Source organism: Rattus norvegicus, chromosome 2 (assembly GCF_021556685.1).
Source record: "Rattus norvegicus strain SHRSP/BbbUtx chromosome 2, alternate assembly SHRSP_T2T, whole genome shotgun sequence".
In the NCBI taxonomy this organism is placed as follows: Eukaryota; Metazoa; Chordata; class Mammalia; order Rodentia; family Muridae; genus Rattus; species Rattus norvegicus.
The window spans coordinates 167,905,869-167,931,322 of NC_141535.1; the positions used below are offsets into that span (position 1 = coordinate 167,905,869).

At 37.5% G+C, this 25,454-nt stretch overlaps 1 protein-coding gene across 3 annotated transcripts in view; it reads right to left on the reverse strand.

Moving 5' to 3' along the window:
* Nucleotides 1–667: 667 nt before the first annotated feature.
* Nucleotides 668–25,454, reverse strand: part of Glrb (glycine receptor, beta) — a 73,620-nt gene continuing 48,833 nt past the window's right edge. For 2 of the 3 annotated variants that reach the window (XM_087616418.1, XM_087616419.1), the window contains 6 exons: nucleotides 19,224–19,453; nucleotides 19,035–19,117; nucleotides 17,131–17,271; nucleotides 13,117–13,269; nucleotides 8,431–8,723; nucleotides 668–3,133 (listed from right to left, as the gene is read on the reverse strand). In XM_087616418.1, coding sequence (XP_087472544.1) covers nucleotides 2,840–3,133; nucleotides 8,431–8,723; nucleotides 13,117–13,269; nucleotides 17,131–17,271; nucleotides 19,035–19,117; nucleotides 19,224–19,453 — 1,194 coding nt within the window. In that variant the 3' untranslated portion in view covers nucleotides 668–2,839. 3 annotated transcript variants of the gene reach the window in all.

A 25,454-nucleotide genomic window follows, 5' to 3' on the forward strand; every position in this document is an offset into this window, starting at 1 on the left:
AACAGAAAATAGAGAGGCAGCTTTAAGAGTTACTAATTCCTTCAATGCTCACTTCCGGATGAGGACTCACTCTATCACCGCCGTCATAAAATAAAAGGTCCTTGCCATTTGGAAACACACGCTGAAGTTGCACAGGTAAAAAGACATCCTATGTGCCATTTAAAATTTTGAAAAGCCATTTCTCCTGCACACATAATGAAAGAAGAGGAAGAAAACACATCTGAGAAAAGGAAAGTGTTTGCAAACTTTAGTTCGGACGTGCACAGGAATTCTTTGTACGTTTTCAAGTTCACTGGAACAGCCTGAAATGATGCCAAAGGAAAGACATTGAAAAGAAACAGGTCAATGACATGAAATTGGGTGGGACCTGGCACGGGGAGAGTGTGAGCCTGTTCTGGTGAAAGCATACATTAGCATCTTTTAGTAGAAATACGTGAGGAAACACACTAGAGTTTTAAATGTAGCTGTTTTTCAAGCAGCTTCACCTTGGGCATTCCCATAAGCAGCCACATCCATACACAAAGAGCTAGTGTAATATAGTTTTGTATTTGTAAAAGGACAATTTATTTCTGCCTGGGGGGGAAAAGTCCTCCCCAGGATAAGAGGAGGCTAAGTTCAGAGACGTGAATATAAGTATGTTGTCACCTAGAAAGAATCTTGACACATATAATGTGAAAAATCCAAGGAATGGTAGGTTAAATGCCATTTATTCTACATGCTTTTATGTTAAATTACTTTTTATAGTCAAAAGTCAAACTGGGGGGCAGAGTGAGTCAAACTGAGGTTAGAGATACCTAAAAACAGATCTGGGTTAGAATCTCGGCACAATGAACCCTGGGAAGCTTAAAAAGAGAAAAAGAAAAAATAACGGCAAGGATAGCAACGCATGTGCTACCCTAAACAGATGTGTCTGGGTCAAAACACATCTACATCATCTACATATTTAGCTCAAAATAAGTAGTGGCGAGAGGCTGTAGGCCAAGGATATTGTCTGATATTATATTGTATCATATGACAAAAACCCATCCCCACTGTTTTCACAATACATTTCTATATCACACCAATGCTTTCACTATAAGACACTTAAAACCCTAGATCAAAGGCCCTAACATGAAAGAAAAGTTATAAAAACAAACGTAAGGAAACGTCACCACAAAGAGATTCTTTAAATGATACATGTTCAAGACATTTCTCCCACTGCCGGCCCATCAAGCTAATACTTCCCCAGGTCTTGGGAGAGAAGTGCAATCTCCGATTTTACTTGTGGCATTTTAAAATGATTTAGATTGTCATGCTTTTGTAACTGGATGGTGCTGAAAGACTACAGAGGATTATTCTATATACCATTTAAAGAAGATCACAACCACTGGGGATGTTCCAAAGTTAAAAAAAATCTTCAATAAATCAGATAGCAGTGAATAGCATACGGCAGTTGCACAAATAATACTTTTAATGCATCGTATTAGTTGGCTGTACAAACTATCAACAAGAACAAAAGCACTCCAAATAATGTAAAACGGTTTTATGGTCTATGTTTACATTACATTATTACTAATACCTCCGATTTTAGCTAAGACAGAAATAAACAGTTACATTATGACTCTTTTAGAAAATGGGGCTTTATAAGATGAGGCTTAGGGGTTCTTTTCAGGTAGAATCAAGATAAAGTTAGCCCCAATATCTAGACTTTCAGCAAGAAGGGAAAAGAAGTCTCAAGTTTAAATTAAAAAAAATATTATTAACTAAATCATTGGTTTATAACATATTCAAATACATTCAAATAAATAAAAAATTTCAAAAACAGTTCGAATATTACTTGAAATATAGAAACATTTTAATAAAATAAACAAGCTAAGACCTCCAATGATGATGATTTTTCCAGTTCAAGTTCACGCTGATGATTCCTGGAGTCTAATAGTGATCTGGAATCACATGTCACCACACCACTTAGATTTGAAATGTGTGCAACTCTTTTTAAGGCTTATGCTTAATGCTCTCCATATCAACAAATGAAAGGCATGAAAATAGACTTTGATTTTTAAGGTTGATTAAAGAATTTACTTTATCCAAAATATTTAACTAATACATCTATCCTTTATTTGTTTGTATTTTGCCAGAAGCCAGAACTCACTATGCATTTATACTAGCCCAGGTTTCTCTTTTCCTCAAAAATGCTTACTGTTCTATTATCTGGCATTTTGACAGCACAAGCACACTTAAAAATAAGCTTGCTGTATAAATGTATAATTTTGATTTTATTTCTTAAGGAACCTGCATAACTATTACTGATCTATCTCTCTTAAAAACTTTAAACACTATGCCATATAGTCTTGCTTAATCTGTAATAATACTATTGAAAATTATTTAATAAGATGGCTTTCTTTCTTACAAGGAAGGGGATGTAAGATACTGCATACATAGAACAGTGAACATGACAGGGGTCAGCGTGCACATCATGTTTCCATCTGGATTACTGGAAGTATTTGTAGTTACAGAGTTACAGTAGCCGAAGAGCACATTATGAAGATTATGCAGTATGTGTATTTGTCATTGATTCCTAAAGTACTATGCTTAATGTACATCTATCTATCTATCTATCTATCTATCTATCTATCTATCTATCTATCTATCTATCTATCTATCTATCTCATGGTTGGAGCACAGACGTTACAGGGTCATGCTGCCATTCAAAGTAAGGTGCTGCATTTCATTATAATCAAGTGGCATCCAAAATGCAATATATTGCTATGAAAATGCAAAGTTTTCACAGATCAGCAATTATGAATTGCATTGGTCACAATGAAATGGTGTTGTACTTCATACAAACGGAAATGGTTTATCATAAATATATAGACCAATATATAACGTTGAAGAACAAGAAGCAGAAGGGAAATAATGCTCTTGCATAGAGGTCAATGCGCTTGGCTGCCGTGGGGATGACAGGCTTGGCAGGCGGAGGCTTCTTGTTCTTTGCCTGTGGTTTCCCAAGTCCATTGTTGACTTCAATGGGTTTCCCATAGCAGTCATAATTGGATAATTCAAAATCTCTTGGTAAGCTGCCAACAATGCTGAAGTCATTGGATCTCAGATCAGACTTGGAAGTACAAACTTTTTTGCATCTGGTCTCACCAACCTGAGCACAAAAATGAAAGACGGTGTAACAGAATTTAATTTAGTGTTATAGATACCACATCTCTTTAAAATTGAGTGTATACATTAGCAGGAATAAAAGTCAACCGAACAACCAACGGATCAACTGGACATTTAAGAAAGCTCCGACACTGTGTCCAATTAACCCCAAAGTTCATACTGTTGAATGGGCTTCTTTTTTATTAATTAATTTGTATTAAGAAATAAAGCGTGAAACAATATTAATTTATGTTACTATTTAGATCGTAAGACTTTTCTCAGTTTAAATACTAAAATAATAAAAATCTGCCCCTGAACCAGAGAAACTGTTACTCTAAGTGTGAATTCAGAGCCCTCATTTTTCCTTTCCTGCTTCCATACAGAACTGCTGATTAACAACAGAGCCATTTGTCCTGCAATAAGACTATTAGCATCTGAATCACACCTATTAAAAATCCATATTATTTAAATATCTACTCACAACAGTAAGGAGAGCACGACTTCAATATCATAATGAGCACATTATGAAGAATTCCCAGAAGCTGTCTCTTTCTCACTCTCAATTCACTGGAAACTCTTGGTGACATTGTGCTGGTCTCCCATGTTCAGAACAAGTGGCATGGTACACATGTGTCATGTGTGTGCTAGGAAAGGCATGCGTGACGACACAGCTGAAGGAGTGAGATTGGTTTCCAGCCCACAAAGGATCCTCAGACCTCCTTTAAGAAGTCATGACTCACTTACTAGTTGGTGGATCTCTTTTTGTTCCATTCATCAGAGATTTTGCACAAATGTTCTTTGTTATTTTGAACTCATTATTAACTCAAATGGAAATAGGGCAGGAGAAAAGATTTTACAATAAACTGTCTTCTTCAGCAGTTATAATTCCGCAAGTAGCCATAACCACAGGAGTAAGATAGCAATCCTACTCAACACATTCCTAATTTGTCTGCTCGAATCCTAAATTCATCAGTTTTCCATTATTGCACACATCTCATTTACTCTGAGTGTACACTGTCGCCCCTGCCAAGTGCTGCTAACAGAAATGCGGCTGCCAGAAGCAACACGAACAACACCAACAAGCCAATAAAACTGTAATATTTCCTAATTTAACCTCTAAAATTTTATGTGTGGTTCATGTAAAAGCAAATGATTTTGTATAGAACTTCTAGAATTAAAGATAAGATGTCTTCTCTAGATGTTAGAAAATGTCCAGAGGAAACAATTTGGACAGATTTTAACGGAATCCAAACCAATGCTAAGTTTTAAACATAACTTTGTCGTAAAGAAACAACTCCCATGGTCAGACATTAGCTTTTGTTCATTAAATTACTGAAGATTGTGAGCATGGGGCTGTTTTGTCTTTTATTCATGAACTCATTGTGTACGACAAGTGAGGAGAGTTAGGGAAAGGTTGATGGTGACAGCAAAAAGTTTGAAGCTGTTTTTATAAACGAACAGGAAAATACATCAGCTACCAAAATATTGAAAGATGGCTAAGCCAGAACCATCTTTTTGTTTTTACAGAAGGGAACCCATAGCCAAATACATGGTTGAAAAATAAGTATGCATGACAAACGCAGGTGTATTTCCTAAAAGCTCTTCTAGCAAAATCTGGGTCATATTTTTCTGCTTTTGGTCATACTTTTCCTTAGCAGTCACACTGTTATCTTGTAAACTGCCCTTTAGGTTTCCTACAACTCAAATCTTACTATGCTTCTGTTGTTACTTAGATCAAAAATTAGTGACCTACTTTCTGATTGCAATTACTTGAGAATTTCTTGTGTTTTCAAAAGCAAAACACATGGAAACAAGTGGATTATGAATCTAAAGCTGTAATTATATATCCATTTCATCCTGGAACTGTGAAATTTAAAAACAATTTCTAATTTTATTTTATTTCAAACATGAACCAACTCTGTGAACTTACCCAGTTATAAATTATTGTAAACTTAGTGGGTATATTAGTAGCAACTTATTTAGGGTCTCATGTTACTGATAAAGGCATGATAATAGCATGTCAGGAGGGTCAAAGAGGGGTGACAATGGCAAGGGCTCAACACTGAGATAACAACAGAATGGCAGGGTACTGCAGTTAGAAAACCATGAACATCTCCCCACCTGGAGGCGTCCTCAAGGCTCCTGTTTGAATTTCAGATAATAAGAAATACATATGTGCTGTGGGAGCAAAGGAGAACGCTACTCTCCCTTACAGAATTTTCAAGTCTAGAAGCATACCCTACAGTATCTCAGCTCTGCTCAATGCCAGCATGAGGTCTTGGTGGCAAAAGAAACTACAGTCAAACCCTGGAGAAGGGAACTACAATTTCTCTGAAAATAGTTTGGCTGGTGCATGATAAAAGTTAGGAAAGTGTTAGGAAACAGATGTGGTGTCCTAAGCCTGCAATCATAGGTCTCAGGAGGCTAACTCTGGAAGCCACATAGTGCATCGGTGAACAGCTTTAATCGTTAGTGGGGTGAGGTGCAGAAAAAGTAGAGTCCGTGGGTCTGAATAACTTGTGTTTCTGGGAGGAGAGAGCAGACTTAGTCCTCCTTTCTCTCACTGAGTTCCGGGGAAACCCTACCTTTTATATTGAAAAGACTTTAAGAGAAGCAAGCATCAGGAGGCAGAATAATGAATAGTGGACTGGAAAAGAAATGCTAATGTGGGAGGAAGAAGGAAGAAGGACAGGAAGAACAGGAGAGAGGAGGAGAAGGAAGACTATCAAAAGGACCACAGCAGAGGTGCAGGGCATGGGTGAGACCCTGGACGTCTAAACCCATGAACTCACACAGTGACAAATTCTCTCATTGTCATTTCCCTTACACATTTCTGACTGGGAGCTGTAGATGTACTAACAGGGCCAGATGAAAAGTTCACAAGGATCCTGCTCTGTCTAAACAAAGGAAAAGTAGGAACAACCTAACAATTCATAAACTGCTGAGCCTATGATTTATCTTCTATTCCACCCAAATGTCACAGATACACACACAAATAATCTTTCCTACACACACCAACGAACGCTGTGGGAGGACTGTAGCTGTTGTTTTTGAAGGCCATAATAAGTCCCACATTCCACACAGAAATGGTGTGAGGCTAGGTAAATGACAGATGGTCCTCTACCACACTGGGGTGACACCTAAGGGGACTATGAAGAATGGAAGTCAAGCAGTAACATGTGCTGTGTCTATACAGACCACGTAGAGATCGAGCCCTCCCTCTCTACTCAGCAGGAGAAAGTGGGCCTACCTTAGTGATTTGGAACTTAGACTTCTACTTCCCCTGGGGGTAGCAATGCATCAATACTGTCCATGCCCCTGATAAGACATTTAAAGCCACTAAAACAGAGTTTTAAATATGATTCAGAGTCTCATAATATAAAATGTCTAGGATTTGGCAGCCATTCTAGGGTACATCTCAAACGAAATGAAAAATAAATGTCAAATCCAAGATATCAAAACTTTAAAAATTGGGAACAAGTATCTCTAACCAATATACTTGTAAAAATGAAAGGCTAGACTATCTCAGTAAGAAACAGGAATTGAGATGAGAAAATATGTATGAATCTGAAAAGTTAGTGGCAAGTTATAAAAATCATGGCTGAATCAGCAGGAAAAGGCAAGAGCAGAGGAAAGAACCAGGTGAAGGGTGAAGTTTAAGGCAGATATGACCTTCTGAGGGTAAAGGAGGCAATCTCATTGAAATCTAGAGATTAGTTTCATTACATATAAGAAAAAGAACCAGAATGTTTATTTCCCATGGAAAGCCATAGAGAAAGAAGGAAGTGTCATCATACATGTGAGTCAGTAAATGAAATTAACTGTCATTGTACAGTCCTATAACCAAAGAGATGATAGAAGAGAGTTCACCAAGGGATTGGGGATTTAGCTCAGTGGTAGAGCGCTTGCCTAGCAAGCACAAGGCCCTGGGTTCGGTCCCCAGCTCCGGAAAAAAAAAAAAGAAGAGAGTTCACCATTTCTTCTTCAATATTCACTCAGAATCATAGATAGCAGGATCATGATTTTTTATTCTTTTTTAGATATAATTTATAAAAGTCCGGTGATAAGAACTATATGTACAAATATGCATTCCTCTTTTAAGGACTGCAGTAACATAGTGTGGGGTGCACTGCTAGATGTCTATGCTTTTCTGGACCTCCGCTAAAATTTCAAGAAATTTTCAGTCTGTTGCTCAGATTGGGTAGTGTCTTCTGTAGATTTTACAGTTCACTAATTCTTTCCTCTGCTTCCTGATTGATTTTTCTCGCTGTCTCAGACGGCAGAAGACAATTTACATGCATACCACACAAAATAGTGAATAAAAGAATTGTGTTAAAAAGTAAAACGTAACTTTGGAACACTAGGGTATAAGGAAGAATACAGTAAACACACATACACACACACACACACACACACACACACACACACACACAGGGAACCACAGGATAAGCAATATAGGAAGAATTAGTGTGCTCTTTTGTCTAAAAATTCTCTATAGCGTATTTTCTAGAATTCCTTGTAGGAGGGCAACACTGTGGGACCAGGACATGGTCAGAGTAGGCTCAGTATTCATGGCTGTATATTGGTCTCCTGGAGAGTGTACAGCTATTAGCTCCATGGTAATAGCCTTCTGGCTGACTTTTCTTCCCAAACAGTGAACATCAAGCAAGAGTAAGTGCACAGGTAACTTTAATCTGCTAAGTAGCAGGTTGTTCTGGGACCAATTACTTGAATCCATTTTTAAGCCAATGATACATGACAAGGCAGGCTAAGGGCAGAAAGGCTATTCAGGCCTTCTCTATCTGAGAAGAATAGGCTAGAAAAATCCTTAACTGTGTGTTGAGAGTGTCTGTGGGCCAGCCATCCAGTTGGTAAGTGATTTGCTGACAAACCATGGGAAGCTCCTTAACATAGGAGGAACGAGAAAGTGATTGACCAACAGCCTGGCTCTCCTACCTTCAGAGCTGAAGGCCTGTGCAAACACATTAAGTCCCTTGCCTTCTTACCTATGTTTAGTGAGATATAAACTCTTGAAATATCTCTCCATTCAATGTTGAGCAAGTGAAGTCATGATTTTAAACTCACTTGAGAGTTTTCAAGATTTTTAAGTTATTAGATTTTCCTAGAAGCTCTTGACATGTTTTATGTTTTCAGAGAAGACTTCTCAAAATCTCTGCTGGACTCAGTTCTGTTTCATCGATTGAAAGTAAATGCTAACCCCACCATTTCATTCACACAGTGTCTCTTTCCCGGCACTGAAGAGAATGGGCGAGCCACTTCCATAGTTCCTTCCACTCTTACCTGCAAAGTGCTGATATGAACAGGGGTCCCCGTGCCGTTCACAGTGTTCTTCTTAGCTGCGTTTCCACCTTTCCCATCTGCTTGCTCAGCCTTGGCGATTCGGGCTTTCTCAGCTTCAACCCTTTTGGGATTGTTCAACATCACCTGGACAACAGCATACTCCACGAGGGAGGCAAACCCGAAGAGCAGGCAGGCAATGAGCCACACATCCAGTGCCTTCACGTAGGACACTTTGGGAAGCTCCGCTGCGAGGGTGGTGCACTCTGAGGCCAAACTGAGCACGGAGAAGATGCCTAGCAACAGGAGAATCAGCTGGGTTTATTCCTGGGAAACGCTTTACAGCCACTGCTCCCCCACTATTGAGCTCTGATGACTTTCAATAGACTGCAAACAATCCTTAGGGGTCTTTAAGGCTCAAAGACGGGAAGAAATGTATTGTACTACAGGAAGTAGTAACTGTGGTCGGGAAATATTTTTAACTATGCATCACCTAAAAGATAAATAGTTTTAAACCAAAGTTTGGAAGCACAAGATGGATTTTATTTGAGAATTAATCGGGTCAGGAACCTTGTGAGTGACTCTGAAAGAACCAAAGACTTCTGTGATTCATTTGTTTTTTGATTTCTTGCTTTTTTTTTTTTTGGTTCTTTTTTTTTCGGAGCTGGGGACCGAACCCAGGGCCTTGCGCTTCCTAGGCAAGCGCTCTACCACTGAGCTAAATCCCCAACCCCTTCTTGCTTTTTTTTTTTTTAAGAGAGAGATTTTTACTTGTAGAAGGAGTTTTCACCCACAAACAAGAATAGAGTATAGACATTTTTGAGAATTTTTTTTGTTGGTTGTTTTGCTTTGTTTACTATATAATACCCAGCAGAGAAGATATAGTATGGCACATTCCTACTCATTTCAGAAAGAAAATCTCAGCCTTTTAAAAAGGAATACAATCCTGCTACAGGAAGTACTAACTTTAGATGGAGACCAGCATTACATACAAGCATGTGTAACCATCACTCAGTACTTAGGTTTATGTAACATAAGACAATTTAAGCAACCATAAAACTCCAGAGAGGAATTGGGGCAATTACAAGTGTCTTTCTCTCTCTAGTCACTCTGCCTTCTCTTCCTTCCTCTCTTCCAACCTCCCTTCCTGTCATCAGGAGGTGGTGGTGAAACATGGCTTTCTGGCACACGGTGCACACTATGACTAACACAGTGTTCAGTGATGTCCACAGAGAGATAGAGAGATGCTGTCAGTCAATATAAGGACCCCCAGCTTCCTGGACAGCAAGTCCCCTGTCTCCTATTGGTTATATGTTTGTTTGTTTCTGCTAGATCTTCATCACATTTTGGAATAATGACTTGATCAGCATCTAACTTCCTACTTCAGGCATAACATTCGTGAGTCATACATTTGGAAATCAACATCAGTCTCAATGGTTTTTAACCGTTGGTGGAATATTAACATGAAAGTCTGAGGTACTATCAATCATTGCCATAAACAACTATCAGTTGGACCCATGGGCCATCTCCTAACTGCTCTCCTGAGTCTACCTTTCCTTTATCAGTCAGTCCACAATAAACTAGGCAAGGATCAAAATCAAAGCTAATCAAAATTGGAGTCTGATAAAAAGGTTTCCAGAGGTCCAGCCCTCACTATTACAAATGATCAGACTCAAGCTCTTCCTTTCCTCTCTCCCAGCAAATGACATGAATTACTGTCTTCACTTCCTCTCTTTAGTTACGATGCTTTCTTGTTAAGGCTTTTCTGACAAGCAATGTTGTTCTGCCTCATATCACAATCTCATATGGTATATATCATACTTATTTGGCATCTGCTGCTTTGCAAGGAAATATAGATGCATTAGAAATATGATGTTTTTAATCCATCTTACTAACAATTGCTATTCATTTTCATGATTGCATTCTTATTTCTTGATTACTTCCCAGCAAATAGTCCCTAAAAAGAAATGTGTTGAATAAATTTAAATATCACAAAGTACCTTGTTAGCCATATGATACATATACACATATATGTAATGCACATATATAGTATAAATTTCATATACACATAATATATATTACATACACATAACTTCTAGTATGAAATATATTTTTTAAATTATTAATCTACAGACTTAGTGTGTATAGTGCCTGCTATGTGAGCATGAGGACATGCGTTTAGATCCCTGACTCCTATGCAGATATGGTAGCACATGCCTGTTATATGGCACTGAACTGAGAGATAGAGACAAGCAGTTTAGTCAGTCCATGAGCTCCACATTTAGTGTCTTAAGAAAAAATGAGGTGGAAAGTGATCAAAGAGCATACCCAATGTCTACGTGTGGTTTCTGAATGTGAACATCTAAGCTCAGATGACAATTGCACAAACACACGAATGCCACCCACAGAATAACAAAAATAAAGACTTTGACTTTAAGGTTCCTTGATTGATTTTGATCATATTGCTTATTTAAATACAATAACCACTTTCATTGCTTCTTTGGTTTCTTAACCTTTAAAATGTATAAATGACATAGCTTCGTTGCTACAAAGTCATTTACCAAGACTTACTATCCCTGTTCTCATTCTCTAGAACCCACAACCTTAAGCTGTGTTTTAACACACACACACACACACACACACACACACACACACACACACACACAGAGAGAGAGAGAGAGAGAGAGAGAGAGAGAGAGAGATAGGCATGCATGCCTGTCCATGTTATATCCCTCTCTATATATTATATTATATTATACATTATATAATGTACATGACTAAAACGTGTATGTTTCTAAAACTCTGTATCTCATTCATTCCCTTCAACAATTCACAGTGAGGTATGCACAAAACCTTTTTGGAAGGAGAAAAAATTCCAAAAGTTGTGACCCATCGTCTGATGGGAGGCCATGTATACCAGAGTTTCATCTGGGCGAGGTCCTGGTGAGATTTAGAAAGCACACACAACGGAAATGTTTCACATTTTCCCTATGTCCCTCTTGCCGGCCCTAATGTTTACATCTTGACCTGTACTTACTTTCCTCACAGAGAGAGTCCATGCTTATTTTCTCACACAGCACTGTTTAGTGGAAGGGGAGGCAGGGGTTAGTGGGGATAGAACCCAGGACTTTGTACATGCATGGCACGCCTGCTCCTTACCAGTGAGCTTCTTCTGCAGCCAAAGCATTTGCTTAAGGATCATTAAACAAATACAAATTTGAATGACTAAATGGTGTCATTTAAATGGTAAGTAAATGGTGTTTCTTTGTCACCAGCCTTGAAAATAATAAGTTGTAGCACATGAGTGTTACAAGGAAAGAGAAACAGCACTTAAATGGAACTTAGTAGGTTTTTTCTAAAATAATAAATCATAGTGTAACACTTGATATTTAAAGATGAAGCTATCTATGCCTTGGACAAATATATCATCAAGTGACCTTGTTACTGTGTGAACATCAGAGTGTAACTACGCAAATCTAGACCAGTATGGTCTTCTATTCACACAGGTTATGAGGTACACACTATCATACATGCAGGCAATATTGAGGAGATGTCAGGTAAGTAGTACATGATTTTATCCTCTGAGCCTGGGACGTATATTACTTAGAATGATTTCCACCAACACGATTATTTGTTTTGAACGTTGGCACTAGTGAAGATTTTATATTTTAGTGATAGATGGCTATATCTAATCAATTAGTACTTCCTTAAAAAATAGAATAAACCAATCACTGCAAAATTCTCAGAAGAGGAAAAATTAAAAAAAAATTACCAACCGCATAAACACTGAGAAAATATAGATTAGTGTCAACATTGAACGGAGCTCCCCTCCAAACAGCAGGGAGCTATCATTTCTAAATTCTCTGCTTCAAAGTAGCTGTTGATGCATGGAGCATGTGTTGCGGTTTGGTCATTTGCTATGTATTGCAATACCAAATACTGGCCCCCAAGTTTAGGTTGCCCTCGGGGATGAAAGAATCATCACTACACCAAAGTAAGACTATGTGACCTTGCTCCTTATTTTAAACTTTGGTTGGATAAAGATGATGATAGCCTATAACTGGGGAGGAGAGAGTTAGATGGGGTTTAGTTTCCTAGGCTTGGGGGTCTGAGGCAGGAAATCAGGGGGCAAGAAGAAGGTGCTATGAAACAAGATACACCATGACCACACGGTCAGGAGAAACAGCAAGTATCTGGGGAACACTGCTGGGGAGTGGCCAGACCAGCAGGTGGAAATGTAGACTAGGAGTTAACCCCCTATAATTATTCAAGCCAAATAAAATAATCATAGTCAGAGTCTCATCTATTTGTTAAATATTGGGAATAAGCTTAAATTGACTACATCACAAAAGGGCACAGTTTAGTATCCCTGTTCAGAAATGCATTGACCAGAAGCCTTTCCAATTTCAGAGTTCTCAGTCTTTAAAATATTTGCATATACTGTATGAAGTCTTAAGGCCAGGACTCAAGTCCAAAAAAATATTCATTTACAGTTCATACACATGTACACCGTTCAACACAAAGCCTGAGGGCAGTTTTATACATGGTGTTTTTATTATGCTCTCCCAGCAAGTGAAAGTGTGCAATTTTATACTTGTTGCACTTGGACTTTTGGAGTCTCACATTTTCAGGATAGGCTGCTCGACCAGACCCCTACAGTCATGGTGGAAGAGAAGCAGGGAGGCTTACCCAGAGGTACTCTGGCAGCACTGGCATCAGGGTTGATCCAGAAAGAGAGCCAGGAGAGGACCACAATCAGCAGGGTTGGTGCATACACACCCATCATGTAGAACCCAACCTGTCTCCTCAGAGTGAAGATGACCTCCACACAGGTGTAGTAACCTGTCAGAGTCAGATAAGTGACAGCTGTGAGCATCCCACCAACATAGAACCGTAGCTTAGAAGGCCGTCAGGAGAAAGGATACTCCCACCCCTGACAGTTTCACAAAGTAAACAGTGCAAACATTTTTCCTTTAGTTGGTGACACTTTATAAAGAGGATGGATCCTCCTTCCCCTGAATGGATAACTCACGTGACACTGAGAAGGAGAAAGTGCAGGCTGTTCAGTGTCACCCGTAGGCACTAAGTTTGTGTGAGAGTCTGCAATCCTTTACCTTTCCCTTGTCAGAGGCGCTAGCATGGAGGATGAACCTATGAGACCCTACCCCAAATCCAAGCAACAGTTTAATGTTAAGAGGGAAGACACTGGTGGGGAGGAGACACCACAGTCTCTGAGAGGTCACCGTCAGAGTTAACTCTTAAGCCTTTAGGTAAGCATTAGACAGTAGGGAGAGCAAGGATTGAGGTTTTCAGTAACCACCCAAGGGCTGTGACGTGGGAAGACAGGACTTTCCTCTCCACCCTCTCCCCACCTGTACTCCACAGCTCTCAAACTTCTACATCTTTTTGTCTCTTGTGCTGAGACTAGTTCAGAAATTGCCCTAGAATATCGTTCTAGAACATCCAAAACATCAACAAAATCTACTCAGAACTATTGGCAGTCTGGTGGAGGGTTTTGTTATCCTGGAGGAGGGAAGAGAAAGAAGGCAAGTGACAGAAATATTTTGACAAAACTCCACTTGAGAAGAAGACAGATTCCCAAGTTGGAGATTGTTTTCCAAATATTTAGGTCCTTTTGGTCAGCAGTTTACATATAATGTTTATTGTTTAAAAGGTTTAATTCTCTCTTAAACTAGTTGCTCCGTACAGGACAGTCTGACTTCAAACTTATATTCCTTCTACCTCAGAGCTCTGAAATAACAGGCATGCATCACTACCCCCCACCCAAATAGTTAACTTAGATAAAAATGGCATTTCCCATTTAATAAAAGTAAGATTATGTATAAATACCAAAGGTTAAAAGACTTCTGTTGTTTTCAGTTGGGCCTGTGCATAATTATTTTAAACCATGTAAACCATGCATAAGTGAACTAATTATGGAAAAAAGAATATTCTTATGATCTACTGCCCTATTCTTAAAAAATAATAGTCATTCTGACTGGGAAAAACAACTGTGTTTCAAACACTAAAATAAACTCCATATCTGTTCAACAAGATTTCCATACAGAAGTCGTAATTACAAGCGTCTTAAGTTACATGAGGCAGCTACTCTGAATGAAATATATATATATATATATATATATATATATATATATATTCATGAATTATACCCAACACTGTCTCAGGGAGATCAGAGAGGTGATAACACGGAACAGAAGCAGTGAGTGGGTAGGAATGGGAGCAAATGCTGGCAGTGTCGTCGGAAACAAAACGCACAGCTTTCTGGTTTTAACTTCATTAAAAACAAAGCAGTATAGTATATCGTCCACAGGTCTTATAAGATGAGGAGGGAGCGTTAATAAAATTGCCCTTGTCTATACTGGTTCCCATTTAAACTTCCTCCCCTGATAACAAAACCATATGCTCTTGACCAGTGACCATGTGCAATATTCCAAAAGTATAACCTTTCATAATAACAGAAACCATTTTGTACTTACAAGTGAGAGTTTAAAGAGACTCATAGCACTCCCTAAGTGTGGAGCTCAAAGAACCTTGTTTATAATAATATCACTTTATGCAGTAACCATATCACTTTGTAACATTTATGCATTCACCTACTGCATATGAAATGATGAACAAAACATTTGTACCTATAGGCAACCGTACATATGTGTATATTTACATATAATACACATATACACGAAGCTTCTCCAGTCACTATATATTATACATATAGTTTAGTATATATTTTATTCGTAATATATTAATGCACATACTATGTATAGTAATACATAGTCACTATAAATTGGTATAATTTAAAATAAAAATGTACATTCCACCTCAGTATGTTTCAAGGTAGCCTGACTAAATGCCATGTCCCATGTGTTTTAAAGCAGGACTCCACCATGTACTTTCATAAAGGTCCTCACTGGGAGACTTCACGAGCTGTCGATGCACCTCGTCGTAAAATGTATGTTGGATATTACAGTGATTTGCTTCATAAACTTTTATTAGAAACATTTTCTTGGTCTTTTTGATCTTTCTCTAGTCCGTTATATTTATGGGAGGCAGGTGGGCAGCTAATTGATATAAATGTGCGTTGGGAAACTTCAATTTACTTTCCATTTCCCGTGTCATTTTCTTTCATTATTCACTTAGGCACCCAATTTAAGTATTTTCATTTTGTGTTCCCACACTCTTCACCTTCACTCTCTGCGAGTCAGGCAACAACATCCTTTCAGTAAGGCAAATGCCAATTCAGACTGCCTTTTCCAATTAGTTTTGCCAATACTGTCTATAAACCGTCAATATACGTATACATCTACATAATTTTATACAAATCTGCATGTTTAATATCACATATATTTTGAATTATCTGATATTACGAAATTTCACCAATATCTAAATACTGCATATTTTACTTATAATTTACATAAATACTGAAAGGAATATGAGACATAGTAAATGTCCAAAGTACGTTAGGCACAACCTTGCTGTCACTGTCACCCTGCAGCTACTAGAATTATAAGGTCTTATTCATATTAATAAAAAAAATATACCTCAAAGCCCTCACAGGTCTCTCCAGAAGTCCTCTAAATTATTTCTTTGTAGTACATGTTCTAATTCCCTTCTAAGAAATAAGAATTTTTCACTTCTTACCATTTAAATTCAATAACTACTTACTACTTTATCTTATAATTTACTATTAAGTCTCCCCATAAAAGTATATAATCTAATCAATTTATTTGATAGTCAACAACAGATGCTTAATTTAAGTTTACCACAGAATTTCCTAACCTTGCCTATATTAGGACTGTAAGTATGAAACCTCTTCCCTCCCTCATTTTAATAATATTTCCCTTGATGATGACATCATAATAGTAGATTCTTCCGTAATATAAATGTTTCCAAAACCATAAAATTAACTCCTTTCTACTTCTGAATAACTTTTTCATGACTTGTCATCCAGTGTAGAATTGTAGGCAGCCTCCAAATTTCTGTATTATTTAACTTTAAAATTTTAAATGTCTTAGTGCTACTGGAGCCCTCAGTGACAGGAGCTGACAGTGAGGAGCTGAGGCTGAGCACTGCGTATTAAGAGAGCAGAGCGGTGACGGAAGCTCTTCAAGAGTTCACTGCAATGTGATGACTAAGGTTACTTGGCTTTGCCTTTCATATTCCACCACCTAGATAAATAACACTGTGCCAGGAATCCTCACAAATGTCCGAGTTTCTCACACTCGTATTGCTCCTCCTGTACCACAGACATCAATGATTTTCAAATTAACAAGAAAGTGTCATTGCCATCTAAATAAAACTGCTCACCAAGACAACATATGAATAAAGAAAGATTATACCGTGCTATATTAAATGCTTAGTTCCAAAGACAATCTTGTCAAAACCTGGCAACAACTAAGAAAGCCATTACTTGAGGAAATTTGTGTTATTATAATGAAATATTGGCAGCCTCTTACCAACAGAATTACATAGAAAAAGATCCATCCATTTCACGATTATAGGCTCAGACATCTTCAGTGAATATGTTGTGCAAAGGGATTTAACAAAGGGTTGTGAGGATAAATTGCCTGCATTTGTCTTATTTTTAATCATTTTTGTTCAATTCTTTCCCTTAATATATAATTGAAGTTAAAACAAGACTTTGAAACCAGGTTGGTCAGTTTTATTTTCTAACCCATCACTTACCAGTGCCTTTATAGTATTTTGTACAGTTGCCATATTCGATATCCTCCTTTTTAATATCAAACTGAGGCAAAGCAATTTTTTCCAACTGAACAGGATCTCCTGACTGCCAGATGAATCTCAAATCATCAGTGGTGTAACCAACTACAATAAGCAAATAAACACATTCGATTAAAATGTGCTTATCAAAGCTTTCCTTTTATTTTAATAATCCATATGAAACACAGAGAAGGTAAGAAAGCATGACATCATGTTATGGATTTGTAGTTTAAAATTAACAGTAGTCTAATCTATAGGCATGCACAAGACTACCCTGTCATCATCATAAAGACTAAGTTAAATGATCATCAAAATCAGATACAATCCTAAGTCATCACGTATAGAAAATGTCTTCTATATCCCTACCTGTAAGAAAAAGTGACAATGAGATTGAAGTTCTCTGTCTATAGTCATATAAATATTCCCATTTGTAGTCATGCGCTATGCAGCTAAGGTTTTAAAAAAGGTATGATTTTAAATAAATCACTCCAGGTTCCTGGAAGGAATTGCATCATGACAGTCTACCTGCAGTAAAACTGCAGTCCAGATGGTCATCCTTAAAGTAACCAGGAGTTCATGGTCTAGAATTAGGATATGCAGCATCAACTCAGAACTACACCCTGGAAGGATCTAACAAAGGGTAGCAAGGATCACTGGATTCTAAAATACTACACAGTGTTTAAATGAGTGCAGTGAGTGAGTGTGGACTTATTAAATCTGCAGTAAACATATATTCTGATTATATATATACATATATAGTAAAACATTGCACAGACAAACATAATCGCATTGTTAGAAATATTATTGAAAGATAGGACTCATTTTAGCACATTAAAAACCAAGAAAACCATTAAATAACATGTAATTTAACACACACAGAATACTTTACAAGGTTGTCATTACTCATGAAACTAGCCTAATCTTTAAGCATCTATACTAAAGAGTTTTTATGGTATTAGTCTTCATTTATCAAGGTTTATGTCTTATTATTTTCCAAAAAATGTTTGTCATATAAAATTAGTATGTTTTATAGAAATTTCAGGTAATAGAATTTAGTATGTCTTTTATAAACTAAAAAATACAGTCATAGGGACATAAAATATTTTTTCTATTTGTCCAGAGAAAATGCACACTTGGTTGGGCTTACATATATTTTGATGTTTTCCTTTTTTTCTTAGTTCCATTTTTTCAAAATTGATTTCTTTTAAAATTTTTATTAGATATATTTCTTTACATACATTTCAAATGTTATTCCCCTTCCCGGTTGGTTTCCTGTCCATAAGCTCCCATCCCCTCCTCTCCCCCTCCCCCATACAGGTATTTCCCTCATACATCCCCCTTACTGTTCCCCCATATTCTCCTACAATGGGGGTCCAACATTGGCAGGACCAAGGGCTTCCCCTCCACTGGTGCCCCAACAAGGCTATTCTCTGCTACATATGCAGTTGGAGCCCTGGGTCAGTCCATGTATAGTTTTTCGGTAGTGGTTTAGTCCCTGGAAGCTCTGGTTGGTTGACATTGTTGAAGGAGCTTGCAACCCCATAAGAACAACAATGTTTTCCATTTTTTACTATGAGACAATTAATAGAGGAATTATTTTTTAGGAAACCATAATTTTTTATATGTTTTCCACATTGCCAATCCAAGTAAGTCTAGCCTTCAGAATAAGAAGTACACAGACCATCAACTTGCCAAAAAGCCAACTCCAACAGAAATCTTTCTCCTCTCTAAGATTGTTGTACTCGCTATGATGTTAGTGTGGTCAAAAAAGCATTATGGTTTTTACAGTTATATAACACAATAATATAACATTTTATCTAGATATAAACATTTTCTCCCCCAAATCATTTATAGCCTCATTTACATACAGCTCTCAAGTTGCATCTTGCAGCGTTGTGTGTCCATGGGAAACAGAGTTAAGTCCAAAGGACATGAAAGAGTGATGGACAACCTGAAGGCAGGAACAAAAAAGTTGGAATCACTGAGTAGACATTTCTGTGATCTGTTGACTTTAAAAGGAAAATATAAATACACAAGAACTAAAGAAAACAGGGTACCTCATGCTCACAAGGACGTCTCCATCCCGAAAAATAAACAACAGGATGTTTTCTTGGGTTACATCATGAAAATTGGCACTTTTTTCATTTGCGAAGAATAAGTCGGGCTTCCACAAGCACTTATACATGGTGGGGTCAACTGTCAGTGCATCTGAGCCTCTGAAGTCACTAGGGAGCTTGAGTCTGGGGTCGTTCCACTTCTGCCTCAGGAAAATATTAACTCTATAGTCCTGAGGGGAGGGAAAAGCATATTCCACTGATATTTTAATTGTGTAAAAGTAAAACAAACATATGCATAACATGTGTGCATTTTTACAGACCTTTTTTTTTAAAAATAAAAGTATTTTACTGTTAGAGCATCAAACAAATAATTCCACATGGCTGACTGATAGCATCATTTAAACATGAAAACTTCGAAAGATGCCAATCACTCTTCCTGTTCCCAAAGAAGGATAAAATTAATAGAAAACAAAGGGAAAACATTTCTATTTGCCTTTCATTAAAAAAGAAAGCACACAATAAGATGACAAACCTAAGTGAGTGCACATGCATGCACACACACACACACAAACACACATACACACTATTCTACACACTCCATTGTGTTTTAATACCTACTAGAAATTGTTTCAAAACTCCTTGTGAATGTCAGAATCTCTATATAAAATGGCTTTGAATTTGCATATAGCCTATGCAATCCTATATATATTTAAACCATTAGTTGTGACACCTAATACTGTTGCAGAAAAAGTTGTTACAAAGTATTGTTTAAGGAAGAGTAAAAGGAAACTGAAGTCTGTCCATGCCCAGATCTAAACATGGTCAATATGCAATTTTTGTTCAAAAATCCATTTACACATGAATGAACACATATAAAGAACTCAGATTCAGGGGACTGATATGTATTCTTGTGATGTTTAAAGAAAAATATCTATTCAAAACCATTCAAACACAGGAGTTAACACAAACCCTGAAGCATATGGTGAAATGAGTTTTGGACTATGTGAAACAGACCAAAATGGGTGCAAAAATTTAAAAATATTATGTTACATTTAATATAGTTTAGTCAGTTCTTAGTTCATGTTCAGAAACCTTAATTCTACAAAATTATGCGAACCAATTTGGGGACATTTTCTGCTAAAAGTATATGAATTCAAAAAACAGTGATTGCCAAAAATATTTTAAGTTTGCAAGTTGAATATAGATCTCTGGCCAGACATGTTGGTGTGCACCTGTTATCCCAGAACTTGGGAGGCAAATTGAAGTGGTTTACATAATGAATTCTAGGCTAATCAGTGCTATGGAGTGAGACCCCATTTCAAAAAAGACAGGGGAAGGGGGAAGAGGTAGGAAAGACAAGTTCTGGCACAATGCGAATCATCAGAGCACACGGAAATGCAGCATTAATGGGTTTCGCTTTGTCCACCACACACAAACTGTATAAAAAAGTATTCAAGGCATACATTATATTGGAGCTCAGGACCTTAATAGTCAATAACCCAAAGATCATATATCATCCCTTCAAAACCTTCTGGACAATTAATTAAATAATAAAATTAAACCCTAAATCTAAGTAAGTAGATACAAAGAAGTAGTAGGTCAATTTTTATTAAAAACAAACCATTGCCTTAGACCACTCCAGGGCAGGGAGTCAGGAGTGGGTGGGTAGGTGGGGGAGCACCCCCATAGGACCAGGGAGAGAGTGGATGGGTAGGGGGTTTCCAGAGGGGAAACCAGGTAAGGTGATAACATTTGAAATGTAAATAAATAAGATATTCAATAAAAAAACAAACCAATGACTCTCATATATATATATATATATATATGCCTTGCATATGTCTACATATTTTGAAGCAGCGATAAGCAGAGATTCCAGAAGAGGAAAAACAAACCAGGAAATTTACTCTTCTTATCTTGTTATCATCTTGTTTTTATACTTAGGTTCTGTTCAGTATTCAGAGAAGGTAAGACACTGAGTAACTGTGCACTTCCTTAGTCATAGCTAGAAAGTACCATGATGCCTAGTCTTCTCCATCGGCCCACTGCTCTGGATACAGGAAAAACTGCAGCATGCTGACAGACTAGGTGTGCCAATTTCACATAAATGACCACTGTATATTCCACAAGCATGCTGAAATATCACCATATTCCACATCATTAGGAATTAACATATCATATAAAAGTAAAAATGATTTTAGAATTCAACATATAAATTGTCTTGAGTATTGTATAAAGATTATAGAGGTTCCAAGTCACGTCAGTTAAGGATTCTCTGAGCACATCTGTGTGACTGAACACCTGACTTTGCAGTAGCAGCAGCAGTGATCAGAGAAGACACATTGTTACTCAAATGTACTGGGACCCAAATGGAACAAAGGGGTCTTTTCATCAGAATACAAAGACTGGAAGTACACAGCATTAGCACAGCTGCAAATGTGAGCACATGTACACACACATACACACACATAAGCACACTTGTGCATACTCACATACACACGTGTATACACACACACATACACAATCCTAATGAAGGTTAAGTAATTATTTACTAAAACAACTATGACAACTCCAAGCCTCCAGGAGACACAATATATGGCAAACCTTCGTATCTACTCCACAGTCATCTATGACTTCGCTTCAGGAGTAATACGCCTATTCAAAGTCAATTTCTCATGAAGTTTTGATCATTGTCCTTCACATAAGCACATGGTAATATTCAACTTGAGATCATACTGAACGTTCACTAGGACTCTATTTCAAACAGTTAACTGGCCCTGACCAGATCTACCAAGTCGTTGACACTGTAAAGTTTTTAGTCAAAGATGATTTTAATCCACTTCTCTAAGTGCGATGCTTTGCCAAGGGACACCATCACGTAGTTATATATTTAAACTGGTAAAGTTAAATATTTATTAACTGTATTCTTATAGATGACCCATTCTTAACAAGGGTCAATATGAAACAATGCTGCAGTTCAATGGAGTCTTCTCTTTCTTACTTGGCGATGTATTTGTTAATTAATAAAGTACAGTCGCATCATTTTATAGTTATTTTCTTGTACAGAAATATTTAGTGAAGACACAATATTAAACACATCTAATCATTAGAGACTTAAAAGGCTTCCTTTTACTGGGAAATCATGGGAAAGTGTCTTATTTGATTTGCTTTTCTTCTGGAGACTAGGAAATGGAGAGTTAACTGGGAGCCACCCACACTCACAGATTCTCTCCTTTCCTTGGTACAGTCACCATGGTGTGACATATTCATTTTAACTTCAATTATTTTCCCCTATATTACTAGAAGTGGGTGTGGATGGAAAATAAATAGAATAACAATTAAAGAATACCATGCACTTAAAGGGAGTCTACCACTATCTTCTGTGCATGGCTTCCAGAAATTCCCTATTACATTTACAGATTAAGGAGTCTGTACTTTCCTTTAGTACTAGATTTTCCTGTATTAGTAGGCTGGTATAAATACATGCAGAGATAAAAATATTAAAAACTCATTAGTATTCTTTACACTAAACCAATTACCTTGTGGAATATGTCTGCCAATTTGCTTACTGTTAATTAATTTTATGAATACTATATCAATATTTCATAATAACATTCAAGATGATATCTGGGAGGGATTATAGCAATGCTAACCTTTAATTAACTTAGCATACTTTGCATAATTATAGAATAAGCTGTTTCTAATATTTTGGGTTAAAGTTCAGAAATTTATTACACACTATATTGAAATTTCCATACACCAACTGGTAATACTGGAAACGCTGTATGTTCTACCAATTTCCAAAACTGTAGAGCTAACTTAAGCAAAATCAACCTTTTAAGGAATAATTACAACAGTTTTAAAAGTGTCTCTCCATGTTATTTCTTTAGCTCTTTTCAAATGTCTACATAACTCAAGATACATTCATGATGCTTATTAACACATTAAGTTCAAAGCATATTTTATCAGTAGACACTGGCTGAAGACAGAGAAAATTCCTACGAAGCATCAGGAACCTTGAAAACACACAAGCCATCTGTAGGGAAAATGAGCAATTGTGTGATGCTGTTGCTACACCAATGACTTTTTAAAGATTGCACTAATCCGGAAGCAGAAGGTAGCAGGTGATACCAGACACCGACTGATAGAATCTGTGGAACAAGCTAGAGACAGTAAGAGAGCAGCTGGCCTATGAGCTGAATGGTACAGATAGAATGGTTTCAGTTTTAAAGAAAGACAGTAAGCTTTGAACAGGAGGAGAGCAAGATCCTTAAGGCACCTTGACCTGAAATGGGCAGGTAGATGGAGTTCAAATGCAGGTGGTTGGAAGAACACCTTAAAACACAGAAGAGCCTCAGAAAATTCCAACCTGACTCTCAGAACTAGATAAGTCACAGAGAAGAACCTAAGAGGCTAATACAAGGGTAAAAAATCCCATGGCATCTGTGGTAGCGGAAAAGAGGAAAGACCAATGGAAAAGAAACAAAGAGATTCAGAAGCACCACCAACACGGGTCCTTCACTGAGCGGGCACGTGCTCAGACAAAGATCTTGAGGTCTCTATACCTCTTAAGTGGCAGAAAAATCTATCAACACCTTATCAAAGGAAAGGCAAAAGGTGGCTTTACAAAGACCCTCGCTGCTTCCACAGCTAGGTGGCTGCAAGGAGAAAACATCCCTCCCTAATTGCCTGATCCACCATGGAGAATCAGGGACTACTCTGAATACATTTATCTGAAATGGAAATAAAACTGAGTCAGAATGGTGCAGAATTTTACCCAGTAGAAATCTCATTGGAGCCCCAAACTGGAGTGCGGCTCGTCAGCTCTCTATAAGGAAAGGAACAATAGCCCAGTGCTTAAATGTGAGAGCATCAAGGGCATGGAACTTCTAGTTATACCAACCACTGCCTACCCCATGACCTGAACTCTCTAGGTAAAGCACAAATAAAATAAAGACCAATACAGGAACTGTCACATCACAAAGCTGCCGCTCTTACAGGATGACGCCAATCCAAAGAAATGAAACTAAAATAAAAATAACATTTAAATAGGATCCTCATTTCTGCCCTGGGGAGTGACCAGAGTCAGTTTGCATGTGCCAGTCAAGTGACATTATACAGACAGTGTGCATCAATGACTGTGCAAGGGCCAGAAACTCAGCACCTATGATCAGACAGGTAACCACACAGTCTATACCTATCAATCAAGTGACTTCGTAACAAAGAGTCTGCAACTGTGCCCAGGCAAGAACCCCACCTGGACACAGAGGTATAACTACAGAGACAAACTCTGCTTAACCTCAGAACTCCAGGTCAGGGGATCAAACACCTCAACATTCAACCAGATACAGTGAACCTGGTAGAAGAAAAAGTGGGAAATAGCTTTGAAAACTTTGGCACAGGAGCCAACTTTCTGAACAAAACATCAGTAGAGCAGGCACTAAGATTAAGATTAAATATTAATAAATGTGACTTCATGAAACTGAAAAACTTCTGGAAGGCAAGGGATGCCGTCAATTGGATAAAGCAGCAGCCTGAATAATGGGAAAAGATTTTTTTTTACCAACTCCACATCTGATAGAAGACTAATATCCAAAATATATAAAGAACTCAGAAAACTAGATACCAAAAATTAACAATAACAATTTAAAATGGGGTACAGACCTAAACAGAGAATACTCAATAAAGGAAAAATCAAACTGCTGAAAAACACTTAAAGAAATACTCAACATCCTTACTCATCAAGGAAATACACATCAAAATTAGAAATTCCACCTTACACTTGTCAGAATGGCTAAGACCATGTTGGTGAGGATGTGGAGCAAGAGGAATACTCCTCAGTTACTGGTAGGAGCACAAACTTTTATAGCTGCTTTGGAAATAATTATTGCAGATCCTCAAAAAAGTTGGGAAGTAAACTACCTCAAGACCCAGAGATATAATTTCTGGTCATACACACAAAGGACACTCCATCCTACCACAAGGACACTCACTCTACTATGTTCATTGCAGATTTATATCCTGAAACTGGACCCATATATCCCTCAGCAGAAAATAAAGATAAAGAAAATGTAATACAATGCACCAGGGAATATTACTCAGCTGTTAAAAATGACATTATAAAATGCACTGGCAAATGGATGGAACTATTAAAAAACTCATCCTGAACTGGGTAACCCAAACTCAAAAGATAAAAACAGTATGTATAAGTGAGTATTAGAAAATGAAAACTAA